The sequence below is a fragment of the Atractosteus spatula genome, chromosome 5 (genome assembly GCF_055471065.1).
Source record: "Atractosteus spatula isolate fAtrSpa1 chromosome 5, fAtrSpa1.hap1, whole genome shotgun sequence".
In the NCBI taxonomy this organism is placed as follows: domain Eukaryota; kingdom Metazoa; phylum Chordata; class Actinopteri; order Semionotiformes; family Lepisosteidae; genus Atractosteus; species Atractosteus spatula.
The window spans coordinates 41,717,101-41,735,355 of NC_142710.1; the positions used below are offsets into that span (position 1 = coordinate 41,717,101).

The 18,255-nt window shown below is 41.0% G+C and overlaps 1 protein-coding gene across 1 annotated transcript in view; it reads right to left on the bottom strand.

Annotated features, from left to right (window-relative positions):
• abcc2 (ATP binding cassette subfamily C member 2) overlaps positions 1–18,255 on the bottom strand; it is a 42,999-nt gene that overhangs the window by 4,710 nt on the left and 20,034 nt on the right. The window contains exons 17-30 of the mRNA XM_088917206.1: positions 17,959–18,135; positions 16,957–17,124; positions 15,883–16,066; positions 14,747–14,882; positions 13,981–14,074; positions 11,740–11,959; positions 10,433–10,587; positions 9,554–9,709; positions 8,368–8,567; positions 7,548–7,674; positions 6,883–6,984; positions 5,895–6,038; positions 4,200–4,358; positions 348–514 (exon numbers count right to left, since the gene is read on the bottom strand). Coding sequence (XP_088773332.1) covers positions 348–514; positions 4,200–4,358; positions 5,895–6,038; positions 6,883–6,984; positions 7,548–7,674; positions 8,368–8,567; positions 9,554–9,709; positions 10,433–10,587; positions 11,740–11,959; positions 13,981–14,074; positions 14,747–14,882; positions 15,883–16,066; positions 16,957–17,124; positions 17,959–18,135 — 2,189 coding nt within the window. The remainder of the gene's footprint in view (positions 1–347; positions 515–4,199; positions 4,359–5,894; positions 6,039–6,882; positions 6,985–7,547; positions 7,675–8,367; positions 8,568–9,553; positions 9,710–10,432; positions 10,588–11,739; positions 11,960–13,980; positions 14,075–14,746; positions 14,883–15,882; positions 16,067–16,956; positions 17,125–17,958; positions 18,136–18,255) is intronic.

An 18,255-nucleotide genomic window follows, 5' to 3' on the forward strand; every position in this document is an offset into this window, starting at 1 on the left:
GACACCATTAATTTGTCACTTATTAAGGGCTATTTAGGCAAATAAAGACAGCAACCCCTTTATACACAGGTTGAAGTGAGGATGGAGAGAATTCCCTTTGCTAAATGTTTTTACAACAATAAACACAGAGCTTCTTATATAGTCTTCAATTCCAGCCCTAGACGATTAGCGTTTCTGCAGGTTTTCTAAGTCTCTGTATGGCACAGCACCTGAAGAGCTGAGAGTAGCTTTGAATTGGTCTGATGAAGCCAAAAATGAGTGGATTTAGATAACTAATTGCCTGATGTTCAAGGTGAATTTGGGCATAATATTCATGGAGATGCATTACAAAATCTACTCTCACCAACCTGAGATTCTCCCCTCCTTCTGTGACCTCATGGTAGAGTCCTTCTTGCAATCCTTCCACATATTCCTTCAGATGGGACAGCTCCAACACCCTCCATATCTCACTGTCACTGAATTTCTCAAACGGGTCTATATTCATCCTCAGGGTCCCGGAGAACAGCACAGGGTCCTGGAGAAACACATGCACACCGATATAAAAGTAATATCTTTAAACTTGAAAATGATTTAGGTTAATTCATTATCTAGACAACAGGGAACTAATCAGTACCCTAAACTTCCTGCAAAAACGTAGAATTCAAGTTTTGTAAAGTAGTATAAACCTGAAATAAATGAGCTGGTATACTACTTTTGTGATGATGCAAAGTGTTCCCCATGATCACCTCCTAGTCTGGTGTACTGTAACACTACACTTACAGTAGTAAACTCTTTTTTCCAAATTGATAACACAAGGAAGGGCTTAGTTTTGTGAGAAATACAGTAAGTGTATTGAATATTGCTGAAAGAAACCCCATTTTACCAGTACTATTAAAAAGATCTAACAATGGCTATAAAAGTAGAGCTGAAACCCATGTCACACCACAAGCATGAGAGATGAATGAAGCTTGAGGTATAAAAACAAAGAAAAACTCAGAAGAGAGTATTATAAGTCCTGGCATGAACGGGGAGGAGAAATTACTCAAATTAGCCCATCATAAAGATATTGTAATCTTTACAAGGTACTGTGTACCATAGTACCCTCTGTGAGTTTCCAGCAGACATGAGAACTCACAGATCAGCCCTGATCTGAATCAATATGGATGTTTGGCAAGACCTCCAGCATCCCTGGGGTGCTGAAGAGTAGTTATTCCGATTCTGTGATTCTTGCCATTCTAAATACGTACATGTGAGTCATAATAAGTTGAAATTTGCAATGAATTTTAGAGGAAGTGATTGCGGCAGCATTGAAAACAGAAAGTTCACCTGCGGCAAAGTATTCATCGTAATCACAGATTGCAGAGCATTCAAAATATTCAAAGCATTCAAAGTAAAGTGGCGACCCTTCTATGCAATCTAGCTGCAACTCAATATGCAATATGCTATCAAAGTTTCTTTTCTAGTCTTTGACAATGTGTTCTAAATTTCAATATCTTAATAAGTGCATGTGTCAGCAGTGATACAAACAGAAGACACTGAAGCAATGGCTGTAACCATAATGGGTGACTTCACAGGCACAAAAAACGACCTTTTCCTAGTTAATCGTGCAAACGGAAGAAAGAGCCCAAAACTCAGAGAGCTAGAATCATCAGAAAAATAAAGCAAAATATCATCAGTGTACAGTACATATACCATATATTATATTTGTGAGTCCCGAATTTCAATAAGTACAGTATGTATGTAATGCTTTTTATAATATTTTGTGCAAGGGGTTCGAAGGAAAGGGTGAAAAGGTGTGGGGGTGGGGGGACTGAGAGGACAGTCTTGTCTTGTACCCTTATCAAGGATATTGGGGAGTCACTGTCACAAACAGTTGGTTGTACAACCTACAAATCAGCTTCAGAAACTGAACAGGAATACCAAAACAGCAAAACACCACCCACACAAAAGCCTTCTTTCCCTTCATCAGTTTACCTACTGGTGAGGGTGAGCTCACACTCTTCCAGCTTTTGTAGTGTAAGAGGTGCATCTAGATCATGAGTTTGTTCAGGAGATACTGTGAATGTGGTAATTCTGAGGTGTTCAAGAATAATCTTGATATCTGCCTTTACATCAGATGTGTACAAGTGAAAATTATACTCCTTGTATTGATACATACTGTACACATATCCCATGGAGTCCTTAATCTTATCCCAGGAGGTGAACGGTTGTGCTTGTTTCAAGGACAGAGCTTGAAGTCATGCTAATGCAAGCTCACAGTAAAGTTCTTGAGCTACAAATTCCACTTTGTACATACACTTACCTTTATGGATAATGTTCAAAGAATGTAGTCTTTTCATTTTAGCAGTGCAAAACCCTTACTTCATCTGTGATTAAGAGCATTTGATTTGCTGCAATCCATACTTGCTCAGATTAGAAGCATAAGAAACGTCACTACTCCTGACAAAATATCTTGTCATCTCCCCAACTGTGAATGGGAATTGTGACACATTCATTTCTCTAGCCTCTTTCAACTGCTACAGAAACACTGTCCCTTAATAAAACCCTAGAGTATGTAGTGTCTGGAACAAAATTAAAGATGTTTTCTACAAAGGCGGGAGCCAAAATCAATATCTTCTGCACTCACAAATTAGATTACTACAAAATAAGAATCACGTCTATTCTGCTGTATGTTTTAGGCTGAGCTGAATAAATGTACAATAACACACAGAAGGAATTTTGAATTTGCCAAGGCTCACAAAGCTAACTTTATCCCTGAGTTGTTTTGAACATTCCTTGGTTGCTTGGAATTCACTACCTACAGTACCTGACAGATTGACCCTACAGCAATAGGTGGATTCTTTTCTGAAATCATGTGAATTACTATTATTGCACACAGAGACCATTCAGCTAGCTAAATTTTGTGCACCTAAATTAATTCTTCTTTCATGTTAATCGCCTGTGTGCTTCTTTCTCTTTGCTTTTTGTGGTTTAAATATGTAGCTTGTGCTAATAATATATATTAATTGCTATTTCAAAGTGTGATGAGTGCTCTCTAAAGCAAAAAAATGTGAAAATTGTACAAGAGTTTGCATACTTTTGTAAGGCGCTGTATTTCCTATTTAAGGGCATGATGATATCAGCGCTTTCCAAAGCACCAGTCACAGTGCTAAATCAATCGTCTTCTATATTGCTGTGAAATCTGTCAGCACCTTTGCCAGACGAACACCCCTGTCCTCAGCAGCCTGGGATATTTGCTTCTGGCATAAACAGAGAAGCAGGATGCCCTTTGCATGAGAATGGCATTCACAATGATAAAACCATAGTTCACATTGAGTCTCAGTTGCTGGTGCTTATTTCAAAGTGTTGAAAGCAGAAAAAAAATAGTGAGGCAGTAGTGGAGTCAGGCAGTCATCTGCCTTATGCAGTTGCATCACCTTCTTTAAAGTTTCAAAATTTTTAGTGGATTGTGTAATGTTATTGTTTTTTTCCACATCTTTACTTTCTTTATCATCATTTAACCTGCAAAAACCGGAGTAGGTTTACCATGCATACAGTATATGACCCTTTGATCATAGCTTTTCAGGTAAAATATGACATTAAGCATTGAGACGGATGACACACTACACTGTCTTTTAACAAAGTGATATCACAGCTGGGTGATGGCTGTGTTTTGAATTTAGTGAATTAGATGGCTAAGTGGTCCCATGCTAAAGATAAAGTATGTGACTAGAAGATTCCTTATTCAGACCCTCACTGTCCGTTTCCTCAAACAGCTTAAGCTGAAGGGATCAGTGGTCCTGGCCTGTACAGCAGCAGACGCTGATCCATGGCTGTCTGTATTTCAGATGATATTAAGGGAACAATAGAGTTCCTTACAGTGTATGCTAATAAAAGCCTTGACATATAATAATAATAATTGTTTACATTTAAAAAGCGCTTTTCTGGACACTCCACTCAAAGCGCTTTACAGGTAATGGGGACTCCCCTCCACCACCACCAACGTGCAGCATCCACCTGGATGATGCGACGGCGGCCATAGCGCTCCAGAACGCTCTTCACACATCAGCTATTAGTGGGGAGGAGAGCATGTATATGGTCTTGCTGTGTTTTGCTTTTACTTGCAATGCTGTGTTCTGGGCCTGTGGCATGCTGTGCAGCTGACGGAAGGACTGTCTGTGGCCCCCCTAGATTGCGGACCTGTTTGGGGTGATACGGTGCCTCTTGGCCTCATACAGTACCTGCGGGATGATGGTGAGGCGGCTCCTGAGGTCGTGCAGCCCCAGCGTTGCTATGTCAATCCCGTCGATCAGGATGTGGCCCCCCGCCGACTCGATGATGCGAAACAGGCAGTTTGTGAGGCTGGACTTCCCGGCGCCCGTCCTCCCCACGATGCCGATCTGGGACAAACAGCCTCGTGAGACAGACTGGCAGGGAGTGCCCCTGGGGGAGAGGGATTCGCCGGGTGTCAAGCCACGCTTCCTCCCTCTCCCTCTGTTCTCTCCTAGTTTTCACTGCTGCAGCCCCCATCCCCCTCAGGTTTCTTAGGGCGGTGACACACCAGATTACAACTAGACAGCAGCAATAACTCATATCAATTTCAATCTATAGCACAGGCCCCCCAACACATCCATAACATTATGTCTCAGTTAGCTTGTTCATCTGTGAGTTTCGAGCTCATGCTCCCTTCCCCCCCCATCTTGAAGCACAAGTTTGAATGAAGTACAGGGTGTCCACGAACGAGTAGTTATGAACCCTGTGCAGGTTGCTGAGAGAGTCCAATGGCTACGAGTCCGAGAGGAGCAAGGCAGCAGAGTGGTTGGTAGTTCCAGGCTAGCGGTCGGAGTCCGGTTAGAGAAAGCCGCAGGGCAAACAATTCCAAAAAGGGACGAGATGAAAGAGTAGTCAAAAGGTCCAATGCTAGAAAGGTCTGTATTTCAGTAGCCAGAGGTTCGAGGATGTTGCAAGCTCAGGTGGTGGATAGATTCCTAATACCAAGCAATGTTACCGGGTGAACTGAGGGTTTAAATAGTGAAGGAAGGGGTGCGTAAGGGAAATTGGGTAATGAGGGGCTAATTAGGACCAGCTGCAACCGTAACACAGGGTTAATACTTCTTACGACTGTTCTCACCCTGCACCTTGCCAATGTGCTGTCAGAGAGTACACATATGGCCTAAGTCCTCCCTGATGCGAAAACGAGAGGTGTTGTCAGAGAGGTTTTCTGGCTTTTATTGCAAGTCGTTCAAAACTGAACTTCTTGATGCCGACAAAATAAATATGGAGATTAATTCATAAACCTGAAGAAGCGCTGTGCCATCCAATGCTAATTAAGGACTTAATTGGTCCGTTTGCTTCATTGGGCTTGTTAACATGTTCCTTTAACAAGTCTTGAATGTCAAAAATTCCCTAGTTCAAAGGGAGCTGCTTCCTCACACAATATCTCTTCAACTTATTTGCTATTATTTTTCACTAAACACCCCTTATTAGCTGAGCGTTGTTTTATGAACAGGAGGGAATGAAACAGTGTCAGATACTCCAATGGTGAGCATTTTGGCCTTCTGCAGAGGTTAAATTTTAGATAACACACCTGAATGAGGGCAATTTTGAAACTCGGAATTTGGTACAGGTTTGATACCAATTTGATACCAATTACAATTCCCACCTAAATCCTACCCCATTAAGAGCTGAAAACAAATTTAAAATATGCTCCAAAATGCAATGAGCCTGTGATTAAGGACTCAGCTGGAGAAAAACCAGAAGACACAGTGATCCTCCAGAACCAGATCTGGGAACACATGACAAACAGTGCTTATCTTTCAGGGGGAGCCACACAGAATTGTGTAAAACACATGACTGTTTTCAGACAATCTAGTATGCTCTTTACATAATTACAGCTTTGATTTTGCAATGTCTGCTTCTACATTCCTACACTGTACCTTCTCAGTGCTCTCAATGTCACAGGTAATCCCATGCAGTACCAGATCCAGCTCAGGTCGGTACCGAACCTTGTAGTTTTTAAACTGGATCTTGCCAGAATCAGGCCAGTTCTGGGGTGGACGTTTGTCTGTGATCCAGGGTGCCTGTTTGCAAAAAATGAAAATAGAAATTGTCAGGAAAACATAAAAAAACCAAACCAAACAAGTCTTAAGGCATTAAACACACCTGTTCATTTAAGAAAACATTTCTAAACTAAGATGTCTCCGAAAGCTTTTTGGAGGCTAAAACACATTAGATTGATAGATTCACATTATCACTAGTTTTCCTTGATACAGTGAAAAGCTTTGAATTGTCCTTGACATGACGGGAGCTGCACACTTTGAAGTGCATGGTTTTAAACTTTGAAAACTCATGGTATAAATAACAGCTTTTTAAAATCACACGACGTGAAAAAAAATGTTGCTGTGTAAATGAAAATGATATTCCCACATTTCCATTTCAATATGAAGAAAACAAAGTGCATTTCAGTTTCACAATTCTGAAAGAATAATTGCGGTCATTACAGATGAGATTTGTATTGGAAGATGACAACTGCACACTGCAAGGGATGCAATATAAAGTCATTTTATAAACATTTTGAAATGAAACACTTTTTCCTTATAAAGGCAAGATGCTAATTCATATGATGTCCCTACTGGATTTTCATTTACAATACTGTATACTGTATGACACAACAAGTTTAAAAGCAGTAATATTAAAGGTACAGGTAAACACTGTCATATCCAACATAGAAACATCTGGGTACTATAATGGGACAATGTATGGAAGACTGAGTATGAGAAAGTAGCTAGAGAAGATGCATTTTACTGCTACAATAATACAAATGCCTGGCATGAATCTTAAGAAAGAATGCTTCACTTTCAAGTAATCTTCTGCTCTGTCCTAAAAAAGCTTTCAAGCTAGCAGGCTGCTACGATCGATCTGCACCTCATTGTCGATCTCAGTGTACTCGCTCACGCGCTCCACCGCCACAATGTTAGTCTCCAGTTCTGAGGTCATTCTCACCAGCCAGTTCAGAGTCTGGGTCACCTGGGGACGACACAGAGAAAGCACAGAGTGAAGCATTAGCTCATCGTGACTAACCTGTAGGCAACTCAGCACGACAATAACAGGGCGATTTTAGGTACATTCAAAATGTGTGAGCATACCTTAATAGTACTGATGTCATCACTCAGCACGGAGTAGCATGAACAAAGTACCAAAAGAATTGCAGAGTGTGTGAATACTAGCAAGAAATTTGAATCTTGGTTTAATAAAGCCCTTCAGCCATAAATCTGTAAAAAGTGCAGAAAAATAATAGCTAATCTGCCTTTGATTTAGCTCAGAGCTCCTCAACACCTGTCACTGAGGAAGAACCTACTGTAATTATTAGTTAATGGAAATACTAACTACAGTATGTACATAAGGAAGCTGTAAAACCTGCTGGATTGTCACTCTTTTAGAACTAGAGCTGAAGAAAACAGCTCTGCTTACTGTGGGCAAGAGACGTAGTCATTCTTGAGCTGTTATTTTACGTTCCGAAAATAACCTCGCTGGGCCACTATGTCAGATCAACACACCCTACAGCGCAGTGCAGGGGAGAGAGGACTTACATTGAGTGCGTAGGAGATGGAAAGCCCCACGAGGCCGCTGTACAGAGAGTCCCGAGAGATCACCGCCAGCAGAGCAGAGAAGAACACCACCAGATTGCCCACGAACTCCAGGCGCATCGCCAGCCACCTGCGGTGAAGAGTGCTTGCAGGTGAGAGGGGATCCAGAGACAACGTTCCTCTCTGAGGCTCCAGAGACACATACAGTAGCAAACATCCCTGACTACCGATGCCTGTCTCCATCATGGCATGGCAAGATGTACAGTAAAGGAATACAAACTGCAGCACAAGCAGTATAAGGATGTTTTTAAGAAACGCTTGGCTTGCCAGACGAAATTCCTGAGTGTCAGTGGAAAGCCAGTTTGATCAGACTTGATCTTCATTCCTTTCTTCCTATGTCCATTAAATTATTAAACCAATTGTAATTTCTATTTATTGGACGCCATATTTAAATTAAAAAAAACAATTTGATGTGCAGTTTATACCAGTCATTAGTGGTTGTTCATTAAAAAAAAGAGAGGCAACAAATGAACCATCTGCTAAACACCTTTCTTTAAGAAATTTTCGAAGAAAAGGTGCAGATTACTTCTGAAACTACAAAAGAAATGTAATCCAAAACAAAATGGCATCCACACAGCTAAACTAGTTCTTACTGCATTTAACAGGTAAACTACTTTATTTGGTCATGGGAGGTTATTAGCATTATTGTTGTAATAATAAGAGACAAAGTAAAACATACTATTGCATCCATGTTCTATTGGCTATAATTGTAACTTGCTCTGGAATAGTGGTAAACGTGTTTGGTTTCAGCAGCTGTACCAACCTATTGGAAACAATCCAGGGGTAGACAGACTTGAGGTTCTGGTCAATGGTGGCTTCATTCTGCTGGAGAAAGCGGTCCTGATGGCCATAGGCCCTGATGACGGACAGCCCGGCCACCGTCTCCCCAAAGTGAGAGTAGATAGGCGAGCGGGAGACAGAATCGAGACGCCGCAGCTGTCTTGAGGTGGCAACATAGAATCGCTGCGGGCCAAAAGCACAGAGGAGTGTTTATCAGCTCAAGATTCACTATTTGCTTCTCAGGTTCTATAGTTACCTAGACAACAATATTATACCTTGACCTGCATACTGTATCTTCATTCATTTTCCTGTTCCTTATCACATTCAGAAATGTCAACATTAATGCAAAGAAAAAAGAACTCTTATACATTGTATATTGCAGAACCTTGAAGAATCTCACCTTGATAATCAGACTTTTCTGACTTCTATAACAGATCCTTTATCTGCTTTCAATTTTATTGCCTTCAGAGGTGAATCTCTGTATAGTGTGTGGGAGAGTTTTTCATTTAGTATTATTAAATTTATCATCTTTAAAGTACTATAATTCTGTGTGTGTATGCATGGTCTGCAGAATTCTTCTAGAAGTCTTCTGCTAAGGACATCCACAGGTTTTCAAGAGGCAAAATGAATGCCAGGAGACATTCATTGTCTAGATATCATATCTTTGGAGGAGGACACAAATGCAGTTATGCGTAGTTAATCAGAAAACCCATGGTATTGCAAAATTACAAAACTGAAATTGACAATGCTACAAATAAAAAGAATATTCACATGAATATACCTTTCCTTTTTTATGACCATCAAATATGAACAGTATAGTTCAAAGAAAATGTGAATAGCTAACAGGGCATATTCTACCCTAACCTAGTATTTATGGTAGTTCTGATTATTGCCTTATGAAAATTAATATCTTAATATTGCTCAATCCTTAATACTAGTTTCTGTAAAAAAACTAATAATATTACTTATATATAGTGTAGGTAACAGGTAAAAAGTGTTTTAAGTGCATTCTGATAAAAAAGAGTGTACATGCTTGCAATTTCAGAGATATGGAATTTCCAAATAAATATGTGTACAGACAACATGGAATGGGGCAAAATCTAGAGTAGCCAAGCAAAGCTAAGAGCTAAATCCATTCATAGCAGAAGGGAGTAGCACAGCCTTCTGACCTGCACAAAGAAATAAATGACTGCGAGTGGAATGATCACAATGGTGAAGAATGGAGTGGCCAGGCAGATGACAAACAGAGTGCCAATCACTCCCAGGAAACACATTAGCCAGCTCCGGAACGACATGGGGATCGCCTCATCCACTGTGAAGATATCCTACAGGAGAGCACAACACATGGCACAGCACCGTTAAATCGGGAACATCCCCCAGCACCCTGAAATAGCCTTTTTTTTTCCAGCTACAGCAAGCACATGGGAAAAAAAAAGCATAAACAAAGCTTTTAAAAAAATTTAAAACCAAAGCAAAATAAAACTGTATGTTTGGGTGCCAGGGAGTTTTATTCAGCTTTAAAAACAATCACTGACTCGTTCCTGAATATTTTGACAGAGGGCATTCCAAAGTTTGACTGCTTAAGTCTCCAATTTACAGTCTGTGTCCTACATTAGGGACCTGGAGCCAGACAGCATCAACAGAGCACAGGACACATCCGGGGAAATAAGCTCAACGCAAATTATTACAGTCTGAGGAAGCAAAGCCAGGGAGTGCGTTTTCTATAAATCTATCCTAACACCTGAACTCAGTGCAGTGGTTAATGTCAGACAGTACAATGGAATCAAATAGTGGGGCTTCAGGCATAATGTCATGTGGTCCTGTAGGTTGACAGATGTAGTGTACAATTACAATGACAGATGTAATGTACAATTATGTAATGGGAGTAATGGACATGTGATGTGTTTATGTGGTCTCCTGCATGCACAGTATAAAGAAGGAAGTGAATTCGTTGAGAATAAGGAATTGCAGCTGATTTAGCAGTTTGTGTGCACTTAATGATAATACAGTGTACCCACACATACTGTACAAATGATTCCATGTCCCACCTTGGCGAAGCGGTTGACAATCCTGCCAGAGGGCGTGGTGTCGAAGAAGACCATGGGCACCCGCAGGACATTGCGCAGCAACCGTGTATGCAGGATCCGAGAGGCGGAGATTGCGCCGATTGTGTTGAAGAGAGTCCCAATGAACACAAACACACCTACAAGATAAGCATTGCACACCAGTGCCACTACCTTTGACAGGCATGCCAAATGTAAACTGAACTGACTGGCTCAGAAGCATTGCTTTATAATGAACCTCTGTGCCATGTACCTATTAGCATTTATATTTGTTTCTCAACAAGTACACACATCCTTTTCAAGAGAGGACTTTTTTCAGAATGACATCTTGGCAGCAGATGTCTGGTCCTATTCAGCCAATTGGTTTTCATGTTTATTACAATCTGCAAGCTTTTACACTTGGCTGTGAGAGTTTGAAACTTCTTACAAAGTCATGACAGGTTGGATATTATATTCATAAAAGATTGTATTGTAAGGACATATACATCAGCATTCCGATGTATACCAAAGTAGTATTTCAGGACTTCAATTTTTACTTATATTTCTTTTATATATGGAGGTACCCCATTCTTTCAATGGATTTCAAGATAACATAGTGCAAGGTTTCCAAGGTGTGATGGTACAACAGGTTTAAACAAGATGGTAGCCCTGGTCTGAAGGTCTACAACACATTCCCCAGAAAGCTGTAGGGAATGAGATGCTGCCCTCAGTCACCTGACCAGTTTTTGGAAGATGACTGGATTGGTGGCGTTTTTAACAAGCAGGAAGCAGACACTTTCTGGGTCAGTTATAACTGTCGTCTGAAGGACAGAAGGCAGATCCTCTCCTATCCAAAATCACCACAAGGAAGCCAAATGAAAGTGACTGATCAAAAGAGGACTCAATGAAATTTGAGATTCTGAAAGAGACTCACAGACAGACTTAGCTGTCTCGCAATCTTGATAGAGAAGGATTTAAAGAAGTTAGTTAGCAGCTCAACAAAAAGGAAGAAGGCTTTTGTTATGGGGTTTTGTTTGGCTTTTGTTTTTCTGCCCTGTAAATACAGTTAAAGCTATAATTTGTATCTTACTGCTGGATTGCTGCATGTCTATCCTGGACTCCCCTATTTTAAAGATCCCATTCTGACCAAATGGTGTCTCAAAGGATATGGTTTACAAATCTCACATGATTTGCATTTGCTGAATGAAAAACATAGTATTCTGGCGAACGGGGGGAAATGATACCCTTGGTACGTTTGAGCACAGGAAAGGTCAGGAAAACAAAGTAAAGGGCAAGATCAGCTAAAGATCTACCTTGTGCCACTCCGAGTGCTCCAAACACGCCCACTCTCATGTCACGCACGTGGGCAGGGTAGGTCTCGTTGATATAATTCACTGAATCGGTGGTCCAGTCACTCAGCCAAAGGTTCTGCCCGATGAAGGCCACATTCTGCAAGAAGTATGCCAGGATGGCCAAGGAGGAGAAGCCCCAGCCCATCGCCCGCAGGTACTGGAGATAAACTGAGAACTTCACCTGTGGAGAGGCGCATTGTAAGACTCAAGTGAAAGGCAGAAAACCAATAACTGCCACTTTCTTTAGTACAGAATCATTTTTCTCAAGAACACAGGGGGCTATTGTATGGCCTAGAGAGTCAGGATGAGAGACCGCAAACAAAGCAGTTTAAGAGTCAGACTCTTTGTCTATGTCAAAGTTTCCATGGTTGTGATTATCTGTGTCTTTCTTTGCACTTTACTGGGCTGGTTACATTCATGTTTCTGTTAGACTATACACTGTTTTATTTAAGATCTGTGATAACTGTTTATCACAAAATTACATTTAATTAAATTAGCTAATGAACTTTTGTAATCTGTCTCCAGAACAAAAAAATATCTATTTCACACCTGTCTATTACAGGTGTTATAAACCTCATGATATAAAAACACCAATACCACGAGTATAAAGTTTAAATACAGATTAAGAATATTGAGTAAGGGGAAATAGTTGTTATGTTTATTTTATTATTTTTACCTGTAGCATCATTACTGATGATTCCAATAAATATTCAGTTATGTTGGCTACAAGTTAATCAAATCTGTTAAATATTTTGTAGTATATTTTCTTAACCAACAAGGGATTTTCAGTTTTGATCTGCAACAAGTACTTCATGTTAGGGTTAGACTTTTTTGTTCTTTTTTGTCTTTTGTTCCAGGCGCCAGAGGCTCCAATCTTTTTCCCCAATCTTAGCTTCTCACTGAGCGTCCTGCTTCTTCCTGGATACCTGCCTCCCTTCAGCCGTTCCTCTGCCCAGCTCTAGTTTCGCTGCCTGTATTTTTGGCTCAGGCCACTGCCTACCTTCATCAAAGGACTCACTGTACGTCTCCCAGCTCTAGCTCCACACTCCCCTTCCTTCATTTTCAGCTACTGCCCACAATACATAAATTACTGTAGGTCATCATGCTATAGTACCTTCGGCTCCAGCTCTGCACCGGTTCTGCCTCAGCTCAGACTGTTCCCCTGCCTGCATCAATAGAATAACTGCACACCTCTTGCCCTGTTCCCCAGGAGCCAGTGCAGCATCTGATTCCATCTTTCCTTGTTGCCTTCTTTCCCATTCTTCCCTATACACACTTCATGATTAGCCCTCTATGTGTGGCCACCCTCACATATTTTGGTTAAATGTACAGTACCTCATCATCCACCTCCCATTCTCTCCACTCCCTGTTCCTGACATTAACTGGTTGTCCTTTCCCCTGCACTAGGCAATCAATGTCCATGCAATACTTGACTAAAGGAGCAGGATGAAATGCTTACCTTGTGACAACCGTCATCGCTAATGCCTTTAGATAAATGCCTATTGTAAACCTCAGGCACCTCACAGGGTACTCCAACAAAATTATATTTCACAGACCATTTTGCTTTCACCTTTCACACTAGCTCAAAGCTTTCTAACACTCTCAGAAGTCTTCTGTTACACCTTCAAGTTCCCCTCCATTCTTCATTTGCCGGGTGAGTTTCTAGCACTTATGTTTCTCCACCAGAGCTCCTTAAACCTTGACTTTTGGATGTTCAAGTTCCCTTCAGCATGGAGAAATCTTAGGCAACCCCCTTCTTCATTTCTGAATACCGATAACCCATCCATATGGATGGATTTTTCTTCACTTGAAGCTGACTGTGCTAATCATACATTCTCTCTCCCTTAATTAACGGACTGACAGAACTAATGAATAAAAAAAAACACAAAAAAGGCAGATTTCTGAAAATGTATTTGAGAAATAATAGCAGCACAAACATAAAGCAATACAACATTTAAGCACTGGAACTCACTGACTCATTACAGACCAGAGCAGGGGCGATATTAGTAGTAGTCCTGATATTTCAGAAGTGATGGTGTTTGATTTTGGATTTTTGAGATGGACATTTTTAGTTTTCAAAGAAACACATACTGTACATAGAACCCTAAGTGACCTGTTTGTTGATACCTAAATAACGGAAGAAGAGTTTATAGGAAGACAGCAGGAGCAGGACAAGCAAATGGAAAGAACTCCATACTATACCTGTCCTGTTTCCATTGCTTCCTTCTCTATCAGTCGCTGGCCTGTCTTCACCTCAGTGGACTTCCTCTGTGAGGCGTGTCTGCTCTGCTTCACACTGCACAAGAAGGGTTAGAAGTGAGTGGATGCCACTTGGCCCATCTGGCCTGTTAATGGTTAATCAGTCTCATCCACGCCTTCTTTTTTTCAGCAAGAGGCCAAGGTATTGTGTTTCCAATGGCTTGGTAGTTTGTTACATACAGTACGCCCAGACACATTAAGAAGAGAAGACACACATCTTAGACTCACTGGGACACTGCTAATACTGCTGTAAGCTTAAGCTTGTTAATGTCTCATATTATGTTACATACAGTATTGTCTTACAGTAAATGCTGCCCTCTTGCAGGCTTCATACTTGTATGTATTGAAACATTGTGGATCATAAATGCTCTACAATGACAATATATCAACTGTAAAATCTCTGAAATATGAAGGTAAATAAAATGCAAATGAATTATTTAATGCTGTTCTCCTTCAACACTGCTGTACTACAAGAGTATAAGAAAATATTAAGAAACATGCCAATCAGGTCATCAGAGCTGATTATGCCAGTGAAGCAGGCTTGAATTTGAACAAACCCCAGCCTGCTAACATCCACAATCTGGTTTGATAACTAATGTCACACAGATGGGTTGTAATTCTACACCAGGGAATGCGAGACACAGCAGAGCAAAGCCTTAGAAAGCGGTGGTCAGGTGATCTGGCTGACCTGTCTGTCCATTCACCCTACCTGCCGTTGCGCTGGCTGCGACGCAGGCTGGCCTCCCTCTTCAGTGTCACAGACACTATGTCTTCAGGAGGGCTGTCCACCTGGGGCTCCTGGGAGTCAGGTAGCACATCTTGCTCTTCTCCCTCTAGTACTCCATCTGCACAGAGAGACAACACGACAAGATTATGTTGACGAGACAAACTAACCACTAACACATGGTCAAAATTGGGAGCCCTGCCGTCTTAATGGAATAAACGATTGTCAACAGTATTTCCACACACATGCTTTAAATGTTTTGATTATATACAGGACATCAGGCACTGCAAGATGCACTTGATCACACTGGTTGTGCTTGCTTTGTTTTCCTGGCTGTGTTGAGTCCAATTTCTACCATTTGATTTTAATTCATGTTTCAATGAGCCCATTATTAGACCCCTATTTTAATTTATTGCAAATTAAAAACCATCCATCCAGGTTTGGATGTTCCTTCCTTTATAGCTGTGGTAAAGACAGGCAGAGGACACTGGTCCTTCTGAGGATACCCTGTCCCATTACTGAGATGCCATCTGTACAGTCCTCTTCAAACTTTTTCTCAGTTCGATCATCCTCTCAGGACTATCAGCCAACCTCAACTGCTGCTTTTCAGGAGATGACAGCGGCACTTCCACTAGATCAGATCTCCATCTTGGAGCCCAATTTCTCCCCTTTCTATTCCCGGAGAGTCTGTCTCTTTGTTTTCGTCTCCTACAGAGGTTTTACTAGCTCAGGAGCTTCTAGAAGAAGAGATTTCTCTTCTAAGGACCTGTCCTGGCTGCGTCTCTTATACGACAGTATATACAGTACTGGTTCCAATGAACTAAGAATCTATGTTTTTAATTTCACATGAGTCTTTCCTGATTAGTTTAATTCTCACAAGCAATTTCAATCTTTCTTTTACTTTGTCTCCCTAATGCTTCTGGTGTTCTTCACTTGTGGTTCCTGTCAGGATCTAAGGATGCTAATCTATCATTTTAAGTGTTAAACCCTTTAATTGAGTATTGTCCAGAACCATCTTATCCTACATTGTCATAAGATAAGGTCATGTAGCATAATTGAAATGTAGAAAAACAGAGGTTTTTCAGTGCTGTTAGCGTTGAAGTGACAGAAGTACCACTCACCCTGCTGTTGTGAGTTTTTAGTGTTGTTTTCTTTGGCGTAGGTGCTCAGGAACTTGGAGAAGGCTCCTCCACTGTTACACAGGCTGCTGTAGGAGCCTATTTCAGACACCTCTCCATCCACCAGCACCACAATTTCATCCACGTACGGGAGGAAGCTCACTCCATGTGTCACCAGTATACGAGTCTGCAGAGAAAGAGGGCTGGCATGACTGGAGTGTACAATTACAAAGTCTTGCCACATTAAAATGAGTAATAAGTAAAAATGATATAGTATGGAAGTATTTTAAAGGAAGAATTATCTTGTTCATTGGTAGTAACTTATTATTTTGAATTTGTTGGGTAGGACCATGAATGGGTCTTTCTGCCATAAATATGTCTTTGATTTTGTAAATTAGATGAGTACATAATTAATTAATTTAATATCAAATTATAATAATTTAATTTATTACTGCTCTTAACCATGAAAAACTACCGTCAAGAGTTCTGAAGAATAACTTGAAGAACATGAGCTCTCAGTTATGATCACTTAATAAAATTCATAGTCAATACTGAAGATTATTCAATTATAATAAGAATAAAAATGCAATGTAGCGACCATTCTGTGTTAATAGCAAAATAATGAATTCAAACAATTTCTAATTAACTGTGGATTTAGTCAACCCCCGGTGGTCTTTTTTACCTGATATGACAGGGCCGTATTACTGTACTGTACATCATCCATCACCCTCTTAAATTAATTTGTTATTAACTCAGGTTGAGAACAATTAACCATAATGTAGAATCTAGAATTAGTAAGATACCCTAGAGCAGAACTGAGAGGGTGTGTTTCTGGTTTAGATGAGTCTTTAAGGGATTAATTGAGTTAAATATTGGTTTTATTAACACAAGACAATATTCGATAGGTCTCTGCAAACTAATTGGTGTAACAGACCATTCCAGTCCAGAGTCAAGAGTGAAAGGAGGCCTCCTTAGGCCAGCAGGAAACTCAGATCACTCTGTGCTCCACCTCAGACCAGCCTGTGGTGAACTTGCTCTTGAAGATGATTGGTGATATAATGAAGGTGCAGCACTGACCTTGTCCTTGAGCAGCCCCTTCGGTCCTACCACCTTCTCGAACAGATGTTTTCCCACATGAGCATCCACTGCGGACAGGGGGTCATCCAGCAGGAAGATGTCAGCCGAGCTGTAGGCTGCCCTGGCCAGACTGACCCGCTGTTTCTGGCCCCCACTAAGGTTTATTCCCTGTACAACACAGCACATGGTCACTGCGTGGCTGCAGAACACTTGACAGGATACTTTTATTATAGTACCACCTTAACTTCTTGATATTACAAATAAGGCTACACAGTATCTGAAATCGACCCTCTATAAAAGTCACTGTAGAGGTTGCAAATCATTTTGCTAGGCCAAATATCCCGTAACCTGAGGCTTTTTATAACATACTGTACATTGATAGCTAATAATTATTTCCCTTCACTTATAGAATAGCTAATTACCATTTAACCACTACAACACCCGTAACAGAGTGGTTGGTAGCCACCTAGGACAAAGGCAGAGGAGGAAACTGTCTACTGGGCTACCATCAGGAGGCACCAAAAGTCTTCTGGGAGAGACCAGTAACTTGTTGGTAAAATGAATAATTGCTAATTGTGTGGAATGAGAGATTTTACACATATGGGGTGTAAAAGTGTGTGTTTTTCCTCCCTAGATGTTGAGCCAGAGCCAAGTTGTGGTCAGAGTATGGTCAGTTGAGCCTCATTGTGTTTAATTCTAGTATGGTGTATTGACCTAATCAAAGAAGACTTTCATTTTGGTTGCATTTGCTTATCTTTTAAACCCACACAATAAAGTCAGAAACCTTCCTGGAACCTTTGAGGACATGTGTGTTCTGAGTGTTTATATGTGAAGATACCCCAGCAACCATCATGAAGCAGGGATCATCTTTACTTGTGACACATAAAGACAAGTGTCTTACTGCTATTTCTGTTTCCTGTTGTCCACATGTTGTACACATGTGACCCTGCTCTCCATTCTACTGCCCAGATGACACTCAGACTATACAGCATGTATCCTTACCTTCTCCCCAATCTCTGTCTGGTCAGCCCCAGGCAGCAGATCCAGGTCAGGCAGCAGAGCACAAGACTCCAGCACTGACTGGTACCTTTCCTCATGCAGCTCCGACCCAAACAGGATATTATCTTTCAGCGTAGCATTCTGAATCCATGCCTGCTGGGGCACATAGGCCAAAGAGCCCTGCAAGGACCAGACCACTTCACTTAGGTGGCTATAGGACTTATTTGTGTCTCACTAGAAGCAGTTAAATAATACCCAGTTTTAAGACATTGTCGGAATCGCATGCATTACTTAAATCTC